The sequence below is a fragment of the Puntigrus tetrazona genome, chromosome 12 (assembly GCF_018831695.1).
Source record: "Puntigrus tetrazona isolate hp1 chromosome 12, ASM1883169v1, whole genome shotgun sequence".
NCBI classification, from domain to species: Eukaryota; Metazoa; Chordata; class Actinopteri; order Cypriniformes; family Cyprinidae; genus Puntigrus; species Puntigrus tetrazona.
This window is the reverse complement of record NC_056710.1, coordinates 15,322,109-15,337,803: the sequence shown is the minus strand read 5'-3', so window position 1 is coordinate 15,337,803 and position 15,695 is coordinate 15,322,109. Positions and strand designations below refer to the sequence as shown.

The 15,695-nt window shown below is 35.6% G+C and overlaps 1 protein-coding gene across 1 annotated transcript; it reads right to left on the bottom strand.

Moving 5' to 3' along the window:
- Positions 1-10,772: 10,772 nt before the first annotated feature.
- On the bottom strand, positions 10,773-15,535 carry prph2a (peripherin 2a (retinal degeneration, slow)). Its single transcript, XM_043253413.1, has 3 exons — positions 14,108-15,535; positions 13,120-13,366; positions 10,773-12,242 (listed from the first exon to the last, which is right to left on the bottom strand). Exons 1-3 carry the CDS (start codon positions 14,686-14,688, stop codon positions 12,033-12,035), a joined length of 1,038 nt encoding a protein of 345 aa, XP_043109348.1. The 5' UTR covers positions 14,689-15,535; the 3' UTR covers positions 10,773-12,032.
- Between the last annotated feature and the right edge of the window lie 160 nt (positions 15,536-15,695).

The window sequence follows — 15,695 nt, the reverse complement described above, 5'->3', positions numbered from 1 at the left end:
TCAGCTCACAAAACAACAGAGTACGAGTATTGCAGCACGGCCCAAAGCATAACACGGTCAGCTTCACCGCATCATAAAATGCTGGGTGGGGAAGTGCTATATATGTTTATGATTGCTTCAACCGTACTTTCTAATGAAAAACACATGGAACGGTGTACTCTACTACTATATCTCTGCAAAATCAAGAGAAACAAGAGTAGACAGATAGTAAAAAGAAGTTCAGCAATTAAATCAATCACAAATAGTACATTATAAATAGCAACTCGTAAATGTTGTCTCGAGATATATAAGCGCAGACATCTGATATACTGATATTACATTTGCACCAGACACTTAAAGAGGAAGCGCTCACACAAGTGGGAGGAAATGGAAGGACTGGGAACTGTGTGTAGATAATGAATAAGACATGATGGACCTCGTGGGATTTGAAAGACTGATGGTCCATCTGAATTTGCTTTACTTCTGAGAGCAAGTTTTATTGAAAGATTTAAGACCGCTCTTCGCCTCTGTGACGCGCAACCCCGAGGTCATTAATGTCTGATCTGCTGTGACTAAAAGTGTTCTTGAAGAGCCATGAGTGTGGTTTTATTAGGAATTATTGTTCACAGGGTTGTTGGCATTTGTTTTGAAGACCTGGTCGGGAGTTCATGAAGTGCCCAACTCCTTATACGGAAGCCGCAACAAATAAACAGACCATAGAAAAGCGATTTTGTAACAGATTTACGGTTATTCTTAAAACGTTGTTTGCTATACACTTTTGGGGTGAGTAAAAATACTGAGCAAAACACTTCAAAGCTATTGAGCAAAACTATCGTTTTCAACATTGATAATAATAAGAAGAAATGTAAATCAGTATTTTAGAAATGGTTGCTAAAGATTCAGCAGAGGAATCAGATAACTTCTGAAGTATTTCAAAAGTATTTCAAAGTATTACTATTTTTACTGTATGTTTGATCATAAAAAAAAAATAATAACAATAATAAATAATAATATAATATAATATAATTAGTGCTGTTAAACAATTAAACACATTCAAAATAAAACATTTTGTTAATGTAATATATGCGTGTGTTCTATTTATATTTATTTGTTCTTATATTTGCTGTCATTGGGTAAACTGTGTTTATTTTTGTGTTGCTTTGTTTATGGAGGGTCGGATAGCTCTCTGATTTCATTACAGATATCTTAATATGTGTTTTAAAGATTTGGAACGACACAAGGGTGAGTAATTATAAAAGAAAGATTATAAATGATTGCTATGTGTTTAACTATACACCCAATACAAGCCATTTGCAAACAGGTCTACAATACTTAGAGAAAGTGTTTTAGCTAAACACTGTTACACTGACAAGCAAACCAACAAATTCATTTAAGTAGGTTTGCCATATGTGCCGTTTTCCTGGACACATCCTCGCCGGGATTTCTATATTGCTTTGATTCAGTAGTGTTTCAAAAACATAAGGAACGATTTGCTTGCATCTGCAAATGCAAACAAAACCAAAATCTAGATTTTTAGGCAATGTAGAAATCCTGGCCAGGACACGTTCGGGAAAACGTATAATAGGCCTCATTTAAGAAATAAGTAAATATATTAAAAAGAATCTGACATAAAACTTAAATTTTGCTGTTGTGCCACATACTTGGAAAATTATGGCTGGCCTGATCAGAGACACAAGTGATATAATTATTTGAAAACCAGTTATCAATCATATTGTTTATATGCTTAGAAAAGCATTTTAATGGTCTAAAGCAACGGAACCCAGCAGCTAGGTTAAACAAAGAATTGCATTTTCATTTCATCATGAGGGGTTAGTTGTCAGCGACTCAGATGTAATGCCCAACCTTTAGAAAGATATGAGTCATAGAACTCAGAATCATCCAAAGAGCAAATGTCACAGCCCACAGTAATTCAGACTTGGCTGATTTCTTCTACACAGTGTTCTGTCAGTCCGTTATACCGAGAACCTCTCGTACCAGAGCTTGTTACTAGATACTGTGAACGCTCGCACAGTTCACACAGGCAGACTTCCTCATTGTGAAGTTCCCGTCTATAATAAAACTGTGACAGTAAATTGAGATCTGCCTTGAAAACGAACTGTTACATGCCAACAACTGTTGCACGATTTTTAGTAGTTCAGTCATTTTTAGAGGCATTCCTTTCAAGCACTGTGTTCAGATGGAATGTGCCCAATTTTGTAAGCAACCTCTGCGCTAGAACATGAAAAGACACAGGAAAAAGGTTAAATGGGGCTTGATTTAATAAGACGGTTCATTTTTAATCTCAGCTTTCTTTTTATGGTAATCCCATGCATGCCAAAGCAGTATTGACATGCTAATGCTGCGCTAACATATATGTGCCCATGTTTTTACATGACTGTGACCATGCACTGCCCTGCCTTTGTCCAATCTAACTCAATGTGTCTCATTGAGTACAAATGTATACTTCTATTGTGGTCTCTAAGACAAATATGTAGCATCGTGAATGCTCTTCCACCCCCAGTCCAGGCAACCCAGCACATAGCACTGGTTCACAAACAATCAAGTGTCCATTGACCAGCCAAGGACAACAGTGGTCTTATGTGCTTGATGGGCGTTTGGACGTACAAGGAGGGTTAGTGTGGTGACATGGTTTGTCATCGCCAGCTGGTATGGTGGGCATGTGAGGGCGAAGACGACCCATTGTTCTTGCACCACCAGAACAATTGCACGTTTCAGAGAACCACACTGTCTTTGAGGGATAATGCGCCCCCCTGAATGCAATGAGGGGCCGATTGCATGTGATACAAAAGTACACAGTTTGCTGCTATCATCTTTTGTTAGTTATTTTTTGGAATTTTCACATTATTATATATTTACATTTATATAAATATTTATTATATATTTATTTCATTTATTATAATTTAGTTTGTTCAAATAAAGGACACATTAACTTGTTTAAATTTAAATTACATATGTGTGTACTGTGTATGCATATATATGTGCATTTAATATCTATATAAATACATATACAATATATATTTAAAAAAAAATTGTTATGTGTACATATTAAATATATGATCTGCAATATAAATAATATAAATACAAGTAAATATTTTCAAAGTATATTGTATTTTGGATGAGATTATTTGCAATTAATCGGTTGACAGCCCTAATATATATATACAATATTACAATATTACTGATTTAGTGAGCATAATTTAACATTTTTTTAAAAACATACTTTTGGATGGTAGTGTTCATGACATATACAGTTACAGTCCTTCCCTGATAACATGTGCATAATATTAAACAGGCCAGTTTAGATCAATATTTTCTATTAATGCTCTATACTCTCCAGCTCAAGGCCTTTTATTTTTATTGTCTTGAAAAAATGCACACTTTTATTCCCCTTCTACATCAGCTCACAAAACTCTCAAATGATCAAAAGGAAACTTGAGAAAATTGATTTTGAGATAATGCTGTGTTGTTGCTGCTTGAGATTGTCCTTCAGAGACGAATACGACGGAGCCTATCATTGAGCTCTATACAGTAACACACACACAAACATACACACACTCACTTCTAAAACAGTCTTTACCAAAGATATATTTTACAATAATGGAGAATATGTTCCCCTATATTTTATTGACAGTTACATTCGCTAGTTATTGAATTTCACATCACTACACAATGTCTTAAAAAAGCGATACTTTGATATAAAGTGTTGTTTTTTGTGTCCTTGTTCAAATATGAATCCATCTACTGGAATGTTTTGAGCATCATTAGAACATATTAAATGACCACTTGAAAATTAGTTTTTAAGAATCTTTTAAAGGATTGAAATAGCATCAAACTAAATATTATTAATTCTTAATAACTAAAATGAGTATATAGACCCTTAAAATATTTTAACTGCTACTGCGGATACTGAAACCAGTCTGATACAAACAGTCTTCCTTTTATGCTGTTTGTTTCCCCTGAGAAAGATGTTGTCTTATACTCTTTGTCTAACACTTCTCCTTCTCGCCTTAATCCATTTTACACAGATAGAAATAGTTTTCTTGGCAATTTAATATGTGATATGTGTGGAGGAGTCAGACTTAAAGCTTGTCATTGTAAATGATTGATTGATAGTGCTATTAGGACGAGTCAATAGCTGATGTGTGTTAAAGACTTTAGGTGAAGAACACTCAACACTTCTTTCTAATGTCATCCAAAAATAGTTTACAAATCCCAAAAGCATGCTAAAAGAATGAGTGTCTTGTCAAGCTTTCACTCAGGTAATCTGGTTTTGGCACTTACATTGGATTCGGGGGATGAAGGTGAAATACCCTGTAATGTTTCTTTCTAGTTTGATGATTGACTGAACAATATTTGTTTTTCTCTGCATAAAAATTCATTCTCCCAGGCTCTAGCGAAAAACACAAACTGACATGAAAGTGTTAAATAAGGCTCTTAATAGATAACTCTGGGTTAAACACAATTCAGCATATTTTTATGTTTACATTTAGTTTAAATGTATATTCGAATAGATTTATAATAGGCTGAAAAAGTTTAGTTATTACCTGCTTGTCTCTTCATTGTTCCAGAAAACTGGCGTGAAAGAGTTAAATAGGGCTATTCTGCACGGGTTAAACACAATTCAGCATTAGTGGCATACTACAATTGCGACATAAATATTCTTTATGCTTGTTTTAGATTAAATTCATACCTAGATAGACTGATGACAAACAATAACAATATTTGTTTTAGTAAAGTAATCATTAAGTTTCACTAAAACAGGTAACAATCAAGGAAGGAAGTCCTTTAAGGAAGGACTTTGAATCAGAACAGGAGAGAAGCAATGAGATGGGATTTTGAGAGCAAAAGTGACTTTAAACTTACCTTGAATATAGATTTTGAATATGGGCTTTTGAGAGCAAAAGTGACTTCAACTTACCTTGAATATAGATTACCACTATCAAAACCTAATTATACCTTTAAGCTCTGCTGCCAACTGCCCCTGCAAAGCAGCGCAGAGAACAAAAAGACCCAACATCTACTCACAATGAAGCCTTACTTCAGCATAACTTGACACGCTAATGGCTCCGAGGCTGAATAAAGACAACCCAAGCCCATAAGAGCCTTTCACCTTCACTGGAGGGCGGTCAGACAGAAAATATATATTAAAAAAACTTGCCAGGAAAGTTAAAAAAAAGAGAAGTGGGTAGAGTCGCCTGTGTTTTAAACTATAAAGGCTAACACGGCCTCTTGACAGACCCCCAGTCATCAGAGCTAAGCTGGCGGCCATGTTGTAAATCACATAATGAAGTCTTTCCCTACAGACTTTCACCATCTTTGCTGTTTAATCCTGATCTCAGAGGAGCAACAGACAGCAGTGTAATAAAAGACAAAACACTCTCTCCTCTAGCCACACAGTTTAACCTGCCCTGCAACAATAAAGCTACACCTACAAAGAACCTCTCGTTCTTCACTTCAATGCGTCCATCTATCTCTCCCTTTCTCGGTCCCCAGCGTGTTTTTGTCATTCGCGGTCTCCTTGCAGGCATTTATCTCCGGGTCACGTAGAATGAGAGCAACCCTGGACTCGGGCCAAGCACAGAGCGCAGAGGGGTGAGAGAAATGTCTGGGGTCACGACCGTGTAACCATTTGATCATCATGAGATTAATCTGCTTTTTATACACGGGTATATTCTTGAAATCGCATTATATGTGACAGATGTTATAGGGTCGTATACAAAGATCACATGGGTGTAACTTGTCTGTATTCTGACGGAGTAGAGTGTCAATATGTGTCACGTCAGTAAATGCTGCCCCCATGAGGATGATTATGTTAATGTCTTATTCATTTCCCATAACACATTTAACGGTATGATGCTTTAAAAAGTTCTACAAATTACAATAGTACTTCACAGCAGAAATGTGAATACTTTAGTCATATGAAAGCCTGATAAAAGTTATCTTGTTAAAATTCATGTTTATATTTTGCTTGTGAAACAAATTATGATTGATTGTGTGTGTGTGCATACGTACATGAATTTCTCTGGTAGGTCTCTGTTTCTAAGAGCCAGCTTTGGCATAATTACATAAAAGACCAAAACATGGGCATCGCAATTAATGAACTGTTTAAAACTACAGCATTTAAAACAACCTGACATTTATGAGAAGCATCGCTTGCCTGAAGGACACCTTTCAACCACTGGGTAGTTCACATTTGACACTAGTATAGTGTGTTTTAATCATGTTCATTTGATACTCAGTAAATATAGCAATATAATGATATTGGAACAAAATGCAATTTAATAAAAAAAAATTTGAACTACTAGTTTTTAATAAAAACAAATCACTGCTAGAGGAACCAGACCAATTGTTCAATTGGATTTCTGTTTTAAAACCTTACTTTTTTTTGAGACATATACAGTTATAACTTACCTGAGTCAAGCAACCCCAACTCCCCAAGTCCACCGAGATTTACTAAATATTTCAGTCTTTTGAGACTGTTATAAACAGTGGGGTATTTTACTCTACAAAAAATAATATAGCCCTGCCCAAAACACAACAGAAAATGTAATAGATTTAATGGCTATAATGGGAATTGTATTGGTTTTAATGTAAGCTATAATGGTATCTACCAGGATGTGATTCATTCTATTGGTGGGACGTTAAAATATATTGGAAAAATTGTATTTTAATGGTATTTTAATGGAAACCATTTACATTTCTGCAACGGTTTCTATTGGGCTTCTATTATTTTTTTTAGCAGCTTACTCTGTTAGGATTACATTAGCTTGTTTAATTTGAGCAAATGAAGACAGGTAAACACAAATCACTGCCCTCTACTGGTGACAGGTAGAGAAAGATGTTTTTGATCAGTTCCTGTAAAAATTTTCGACAGTGACAGATCGGCTGCAATGAATCTGAAGTGCAATTGCAAAAGTAACCGAAATTTCACGAGGCGTGAGCTTTTGTTGTTCAGCAACGTTCAACACGCTGTATGACAATGTTATTCTTGCCATGCTGCTGACCAGTGTTGGGCAATAACTAGTTAGAAACTAGTTACAGTAATAATATTATTTTTTGCTGTGACAAGTAGTGCAACTAATAATGAGGACTTAGGTAATAATATATTACATTTACTATCATGAAACATCTAATTACTTTCAATGCCTCAACCCCTACTGATTTAAGGTCCAACAATACAGTAATTCATAGATTTATTTTCATCATGTTCACAACTTGCACTGGCACATTTATTCACCAGTGCAGCAGGCATATGGAATATAAAAAAGCTTAACAGCAGATTGATATACTGGTATTACACTGATTTGGTCAAGAGAAAAGATGAGTTTAAGTTGTGGCATTACTTTACTCTAGCGTTACATGGTTTTCCCTCCCACATCCTTCTGACATAGTTCGTCCAAGCAATGAAAATTCTGTCATAATCAAGAAAGTTATTTTTCTACTATGGAAGTCAATGGTGACCCAAAAGAACATCTTTCTTTGTGTTCGCCAGAACAAAAAAAAATCATACAGGTTTGGAACTACTGGAGGGCGAGTAAATGATGACAGAATTTGTAATGAGTAATATGTTTTTTTGAGTAACTAGCCCAACACTGCTGCCAGTTCAGAACAATAACTCTTGTGCTTATTCTTTTCAGTGAATCAAAACATTCAGGGTCCTCACAAAAAATTAATCAGAAAGCTAATTCTTTTAGCAGTTAACTATAGCTGCAGTTTTTCATTATTGTGACTAAGTAGTCAGATTACTAAAAAAAATGAATCAGAATGCAAATTCTTTTAACAATTAAACAAAACCTGCAATTTTTTGTTATGTGATGTCCTGAATTGACATGAAGAAGGCTTTCTTGCCATGCTATTATTAGTCTGTGCATAAAAGAATACTCTCTGAAATGTGATACAGTAGATGCATATAAACACACTTACACTCCCTCACACAGACCCTGCATCATTCAAACAGACAGAGATCACGATCCCATTTAGCTGAATGTGTGGGCTGTCTTTAGCCATCAGACTCTTAGAGTCAGACATTACTGATGAGGCTATAAAAGACTAAATATACAGAGCAACACCTTGTGAGTGAGTCCTCTGTCTTATTAACTGTCAGTGCAAGCTATTTGATGAACATGGACACAAGGAAGAAAAAACTGCCATGAGACTTCATCCATACATTTTTAGAAGGCATTTTTGGAGCCTGTTGAGATACAAATGGGTCTTAAAATCTATTTTCATAAAGTACATTTTAGTAGACTAAATGTTGTTTACAGTATGCTTGTAAATAAAAAAAAAAAAACATTTAATGAACCAATAAGACTTTTTTTTTATCTATTCCATTCAATGCTTCATTAAAGAAAGTTTTTTTTCTGCTATGGAAGTCAATGGTGACTCAAAACAGCCTGGTAATAAACTTTCTTCAAAATATCTTCTGTTGTGTTCGTCAGAACAAAGACATTCATACAGGTTTGTAACTACTTGAGGATGACTAAATGATGACAGAATTTTCATTTTTGGGTGAACTATTGCTTTAATAACACAAAATACGCTACATTTGTCATAAATATGCAATATGAAGAAATGTCCTCTGAATAAATCTTTTTTGTGAACTGATTCAGAAGTCACTGGCATGGATCGAACTAATCACCACTAATGGCAAAAACAAAAATCTTCTTTTGTGATGAGTAAATAACACCAGATTTTTCTTTTTTTTTTTTGAGTATATAGAACTATAGAACTACTGTAAAGCATATCATAATGCAAACCATGTACAGAAGTTGAAGCAGTTGAAGTGGGTGAGCATGGGCAGTATGATGGCCACAGAATGTGAGAGTGGGTGTCTGTATATGATTCTGTGTAGGAGGAGCTCAGCTTTGCCTGAAGATGTTGGCAAAAGATGGATCGAGAGATGAGGCAATTTTCCAGCTGAGAGGAACAGAGAGAGAAGCTCAAATCCCCGGAGAGAGGACAGACAATCCATCACAGCAGAGCCAAACAGGTTTTGTAGTGTTTGCAGAGACTTAATTGAGTCTGAGAAACAAATGAAACTTATGGAGGCCTCCGTCGATACCTTGATAATGATTATTGAACGCCATACATTAAAGAACACACCAACAGATGGCAGTGTTTCTCTAAGATTTAAATCGACAGTTCAGGTTTAATGAAGTGTTTATATTGGTTGGCCTAGTTCTGTCATTGACCCCTACTGTTCGCCTCAAAGAAAGGGGATTTAAAAACAGGTCAATGTACAAATCCTTTGGGTTTACACGCTTTAAAGATGAAGTGTGAGATTTCTGTCCTACTTGAGTTTTATGACAAGTATTTGATATGAAAGTGCAAAAAGTAATGCAAAATTATGCAAAAAAACAAAAAAGCTAATTATTGAGATAAATAAATATGTGTTTGTACATATATATATATATCTTCTTTTTCTCTGGTTAAATTGCACAACCAGAGAAAAAGCCACATATGTCACCCTGGACCACAAAACCAGTAGCACGGGTATATTTTTAGCAATGGCCAACAATACAATTGTACAAGTCAAAATGATACAGCTTTCTTTGATGACAAAAATGATTAAGAAAAAGTAAAGATCATGTTCCATTTAGTTTATTCCTTACCATAAATATATTAAAACCTAATAATATGCATTGCTAAAAACTTTATTTTGACAACTGTAAAGGTGATTTATTTTTTAGATTTTTAAATAGTTATATCTTTGACAAATATTGTTTTACACACACAAAAAATTGTGGTACTGGGTCATATATAGAGTTTTTGTCACTATTGTGTCTCCACTGTATTTGTTGAAACAGTATATAATGTATATAATGTGTCCAGTAAATTAAGTCCCCATGTGGGATCTGATCCAAATTTGAGCAGAACCAATTTAGATTCAGTTCTCAACAAACTTTAAAAAAATAGTAATCCACCTCAACTGAAAATTATTTTAAAATAACTTTAAAACCTTCACAAATCTTCACATGATGGTATCATGTGACCCAAGTTTGACATTACAGCTATAAGATCACTTTGTTTGTTAATATAAAGCTAATTGTGAATCAGCACATGCATGGTATCCCCCATACCCAAAAATCTGGCGGAAAAGAGAAGAGCATAGTTTGGTTGGACATATACTCTACCTGCTGAAGGACATTCTGTATCCTACACTGCTTGATACCCTTCACCGGATATGCAGCAGCACTCGAGGTCACCTGCCAAGAAGTTAAGCTGAGCGCACTCAAAAGCAGCTTACTGTCTTTATCAGATCATCTGTGTTTATGTGCTTGTCAGCAAACCAAAATACCCAAAGAAAGTTGCCCTCTTTACAGCCTTCCCATTTTTCATAGTATTTCAGTTTGATATTCTTGTTTCGTTCCTAAAAGCATAACATTATAATGTCAAGTGTGGGAACCTCTCCGTTTTCAGTTATGTGGCTTATATTAAATTACCTCATCGATTTTATTAACATACCACGTTAATGAGGTATTTCATGTACACCACTTTTTTAAAGATTATTTTTAACTATTTCGTTTACACCAAAAACTGTCTATATGGTGAAGTTCACTATTCAAATCACTGCCATGTGCCAATGCACGACAAACACCATGTGAAAGAAATAATCACATAATTCTCTGCTGATCTTATTGGATAAGGCAAACCTCCCATAGAGCTCCCAGAGTGCACTGCTCTTTGATTTTAGCAAATGACTGGACAATAGAAAGCAAAAAAAAAAAAAAAAAAAAACGGCTATAGAAACCTGTATGTTTAAACAAGTTTTATTCACAATAACAAACACTATGCACCAAACACCATTCTAATAACGTCAACTTTTCTTACTTAGTATTTTACAAAAAGAAAAATATATTCTTTAAATAATTCTACACTATTTACATAGACACATAGTTAGTTTTAAAATAAAATAATTACAAAAAATTACAGGTTTGAGCATAGAGTTTCAGTCTCTGGCCTGGGACGTTTCTTGGAGTAATTGTGCAGATGTAAAAGCACAGGAGCTCCCAGCAGTGGGAATGCAGAAGTCACAGGTCAGGGTTTAGCTGCCAGTCTTAAGCTGTCTCCTCAACTCCAGGGGCCTTCTCAAGCATCCCCTCACCCTGTACCTGGCTCTCCCTCTGTACCATAGCACATATCAGGGCCTCAAATGTTGCTATTCTCCTAAACCTACAAAATCAGCCTCTCCTTTCAGAGCTCATGAAATCACGTATTATCTGATGCTGAACTGATGCTCATCATCAGACAGGTCACAAAAATATATTTACATTTTTTCATACCCTTTCCCAAATCACACCCCCGGTACCTCAAAAATATAACTTATTTTTATTTTTTATAAAGCATTACTTTAAAATAAAACAAAACATCTAACTTCTTGTCTCTTCATCCATTTGTCAAAAGTATGTGCACTCTCACTTGCACACTTTCCATACCTAAATTCACATAGGTGAAAAAAAAACACCTGTCTAGCTTATTTAAAAGGTGATTTAAAAAGAGTTTGTTTTTTTTTCATTCGTCACACCTGTCATATGACAGATGGTGTTGTTTATTCCTAATAAATAGAAGGACGCACTGTACTGAGGCTAGTTTCCATATTTAGATCTTTCACACTATCCTGACTAGCCATTCTTAGGTTGAATATCAACTCACATCTGAAATAAAATAGGACTATAAAATTGTTGCAAGAGTTTGTGTAGCAAAATATAAAGTCAAAAGGAGAAGCAAAGCTGGCAAAATTAAATTTTGATCCATTATAATTAAAACCGCTCTTCACAAGCCAATCATTTAGATATTAATATGTAGTTTTTAATTTCACCTTAATACAGAAATTTATTATACTAATTGAATTAAAGGAAAGTGTCTGGCAGACAAAAGTTTGTATTTGTTTTTTGTTTTTCTTCACCAGTTCCTCATTAATTGGCTGTGTCTACACTTTGTGTAGTGTGAGTGATATAGTTACAGTTTTAGGCTGCGTCCCACAGCTCTCTACCTCAGGTAGGTGTGGCCAAAGTTTGGTGGGCGGGGCTCGCTCAGCTCACAGTGGCAACAGCCTCTTCATTTGCCCCCTCATCCACTTGATTGCCTTTGCCCATGGCCTTCATCTTAGCCATGATGTCAGTGAAAGTCTCTTTGACAGTTTTTTCCAGGATCCAGCCCTCGCTTTCACTCTCAGGGTCTTCTGGGTTGACCAGCGTGGACAGAGAGGTGTTCACGTACTGAAGTCCAATCATTACAGCAATCTAAAGCAAAACATGAGAGATTCTGTTGTTGTTGTTTTTTTCAAATGTATGAAATGTTCTACATTTCTAGTTGGTGATTCGAAATCACCTTTTCTGAGAAAGCAAGGTTTAGCTCCACCCCACAGATTAGAACCTTTGATCCCTGTGAATCTTCAGTGACACCACACCATCTCACACTCCTAATCTCCACCACACCTAGTTCAAGGTCTTGCTGTTGCTACTGCATCTCTTAGCCTGGCAGATTTCATTTAAATCAGTGTTTTTAGATTATTTCCAGCGATAATCAAACTTATGCAAACTATGGGTCACTTAAAAGTGTTTCATGTATCATTTAAATAATTTTAATTTAATTATTTTCTATGTATTATTTTTAAAATAAATATTAGGTTTTATTATTATTATTTAACTATCTTTTTAGAAGTTAGATTAGGTAAAAATAGGTAATAACCCATGATTCCTGAATCACATGTTTAATTTATCTTATTATATTTTAAGCAATGTAAATATGTTTATAATAGTGCCATGTTAGGTGATTGATTTAGGGAACAAGGCTCCTGTGAATCTGGTATGATGTCATACAGGCATTAGCTATTGTACCTCTAATGTCTTCACTAAATTATCCCCCAAATCTGTAGCCAAAACAGTTTGTAGTTTTTATTTACCTTTTTAAGGGCAGACAACAAAAAACCTTGTAATGGCAGGATTTGAAGAGTTTACAGTATTAAGAATCTAACTGAACAAAATGAACCTTACGTACTGATCAGAGATCAGTTTGACCTTTATAGGACAATCCATTAAGATTAGAGCAATGAATGTATGTGATTAAAGTCTGATCCTGGATCAGCACATTACGATATTTCAACGCTAAACATCTTACTTGCAAGAGGGTGACCATCAGCACAAGTATCCCAATAGTGTTCATCATTCCACCATAGTAGGACACAAGAGCGTCTCGGCAGCCACGTTTCCAGATGTTTAGCTCTTCTGTGTAGTGGTCATAGCTGTAGTGAGCTGAGTTGTTGGTTATTTGCTGTTGGATGCAGGGCCGTGGAGAGGTAGGGTTGCAGCAGCTGAAGGGAACTCCATCCATTAGGTATTTTCCATCCACATTGCTGCTGATTCGGCTAAAGACAAAAAGTTCACAAAAATGTATTAGTTTATCACTTCCGTATTTCCCATGTCAGATTCTAGAATGCATATGACAAAAGTATGACTCTTATGTACAGTACATTAAAAAATAGTTTTACAAGATTATCAAAAGCTATGTGAATGCTTCAGTTGATAATAATTATAATTTTAAAATAAAATTCATTATGTGTGCATTTCTTAGCCAGATTTTTTTTGAAAACATGTTCACACAAAAAAGCAACTTCTACATCATAACTTTCATTACAATTAATTCATTATCAATTTAAATAAATTTAAAAAAATCTAAAGTATATAATACTTTTTAGGTGGTAAACATCAACTCTTTGATATTAATGCACAAACGTTTGGCTAGTAATTTGAATGTCTATTCCAAGCCAATCTACCAGGTATTCAACTGATTGAAAGGGACAGTAAGCTCTGAGGGCAAAGAAAATGTGATCCAAGAAGATTAGCGACTAAATCTAAACTGGCTAACATGCCTGATACCACTTACACTGCAAATTGACCCCAGCAAATCACCCATTCCCTCCCCTTACTGTAAATTGCTAAATATCTTTGTTTAAAAAAACAATAGAAATAAAGTGATTACAAAAAACACAGTTTTTTTTATTTTAGGTGTCTTAAATTAAATGTCTAAACTACTTGAACAAAAATAATTGAAAAGAATGTTTTAGAGAGACGTCACCCAACCGTTATTAAGAAACCAAAAAACTCACTCTTTGACTTCCTTGGAGCTGAAGTCCAGGTACCGGTTGCTCACCCACTGGATCTCGAACCAATCTTTGTAGTTATTATTGCCACAGCAGCGGAACTCCATCTGCATGAGATCCAGAGTTCTCTTCATGTAGCAGCGTCCTGGCGTATCTGTGTCCTTGTAGTACTTCATTCCATTTTTCAGGCCCTCAGCTAGCGTGAACTCTAAAGGAATGCGCATGGCAAAACACATAACCGCTGTGACAATGAGGAGGAAGTTGAAGAACAAACAGCAAACGAGAAAGGGCTTCAAAATGGTCTTCCATTTCACAAACTTGGTGGAGTCGAGCGAGTCGTAGCAGATTTTGCCCCCACAGGCATTGAGTAAACATGCCAAAAAACCCACAACAATTAGAATGTTGGGCACAAAATGACTCTCATTGTTGTCCATAAGTTCGCTTCTCTTGCGCAGTTCAATTTTAAAGAAAAGGCCCATGCTGAAGACCAGCACTCCGGCCATAATGGAAAACCAGTACATGAGCCATAGCATCTGGGCCAGCTTCACCCGTTTCTTCAGGTCAAACTTTACCTTCATTAGAGCCATGATGAACAACTAGTTCAAGTCCAAAATAAGAGTTTGGCGATCTTCAAAGACAGCTGTGCAATGTCGCTTACAGGAGTTGAATGCTGAAAGTACGTTCAAGGCGCAATGTGTAATCCATTCCAGCAAAGCGAGAACTTGTTGGCTACTTTCATGATGATCTTCGCACCCATAACAGATTAAGTCCAACTCAGGTTCTTCTAAAGGTAAACACCACTGTAATACATTATCTTCGCAATCTTAAACATGGATTTTCATGTCAATAATTAAAACAGCAGTGTCCTCAGGTACTGACGCAAATAGTGGTGTCCCTCTATCTGCAAGAGGGAGGACAAAAGCCAAGGATCCAAATCATTAAACACAAAGTTACTGTACGTCATCCTAAACCCAGCTAATCACCCTCATCCCATTTACAGAAATCCCTGGCCAGTAGATGAGCCTATCTGTAAGCTGCTGCCGTGTCGTGTGATTGGCTTGATGGATCACATGGTGTGACTGGGATAACTAGAGAGACACCAAAAACCAGGAGGCTAAGACTTAAAACCACTACACTTCCACTTCCAGGGTCTTTGAGTTCATGACAAGCACGCCACTGTTTAAGAGGATCTCTACATTTCTCGAAGTTGAAATATTTATGGAACCGATGATAGTCAAAACCCTAACAATTTGTTAATATTAATTAATAAAACACTATTCGTGTTAGATCACAGTGCATGAAGTAACATTAACAGATGACTTGATTTTTTCTAGAATTTATTAGATTAACATTAAAATTACCAATAAATAAAATTTAAATTAAAAGTCTAGAAAGTCTAGTATTGTTAACCACTGTGAGCATGTTAACTGAGTCAAATTCTACCCACAAAACAGTCGAAAAAATTACTAGCCTACAGAAATTCATATTCATATTCATACCTGAATATAATAGACCACGTTTTGCTATTATTGGTATGACTTAAAAATAGTACATGAAACTGCATATTTTGCATTTAATGCACAAAAGCAGCACC

What these genes read in the sequence shown, in the direction of transcription:
- prph2a (XM_043253413.1), bottom strand. Translation starts at nt 14,688, where the DNA reads ATGGCTCTAATGAAGGTAAAGTTTGACCTGAAGAAACGGGTGAAGCTG. An exon ending in AGCTCCAAGGAAGTCAAAGA is followed by an intron (nt 13,367 to 14,107) that starts GTGAGTTTTTTG and finishes TTTTGTCTTTAG; the next exon opens with CCGAATCAGCAGCAATGTGG. An exon ending in TGATGGTCACCCTCTTGCAA is followed by an intron (nt 12,243 to 13,119) that starts GTAAGATGTTTA and finishes GTTTTGCTTTAG; the next exon opens with ATTGCTGTAATGATTGGACT.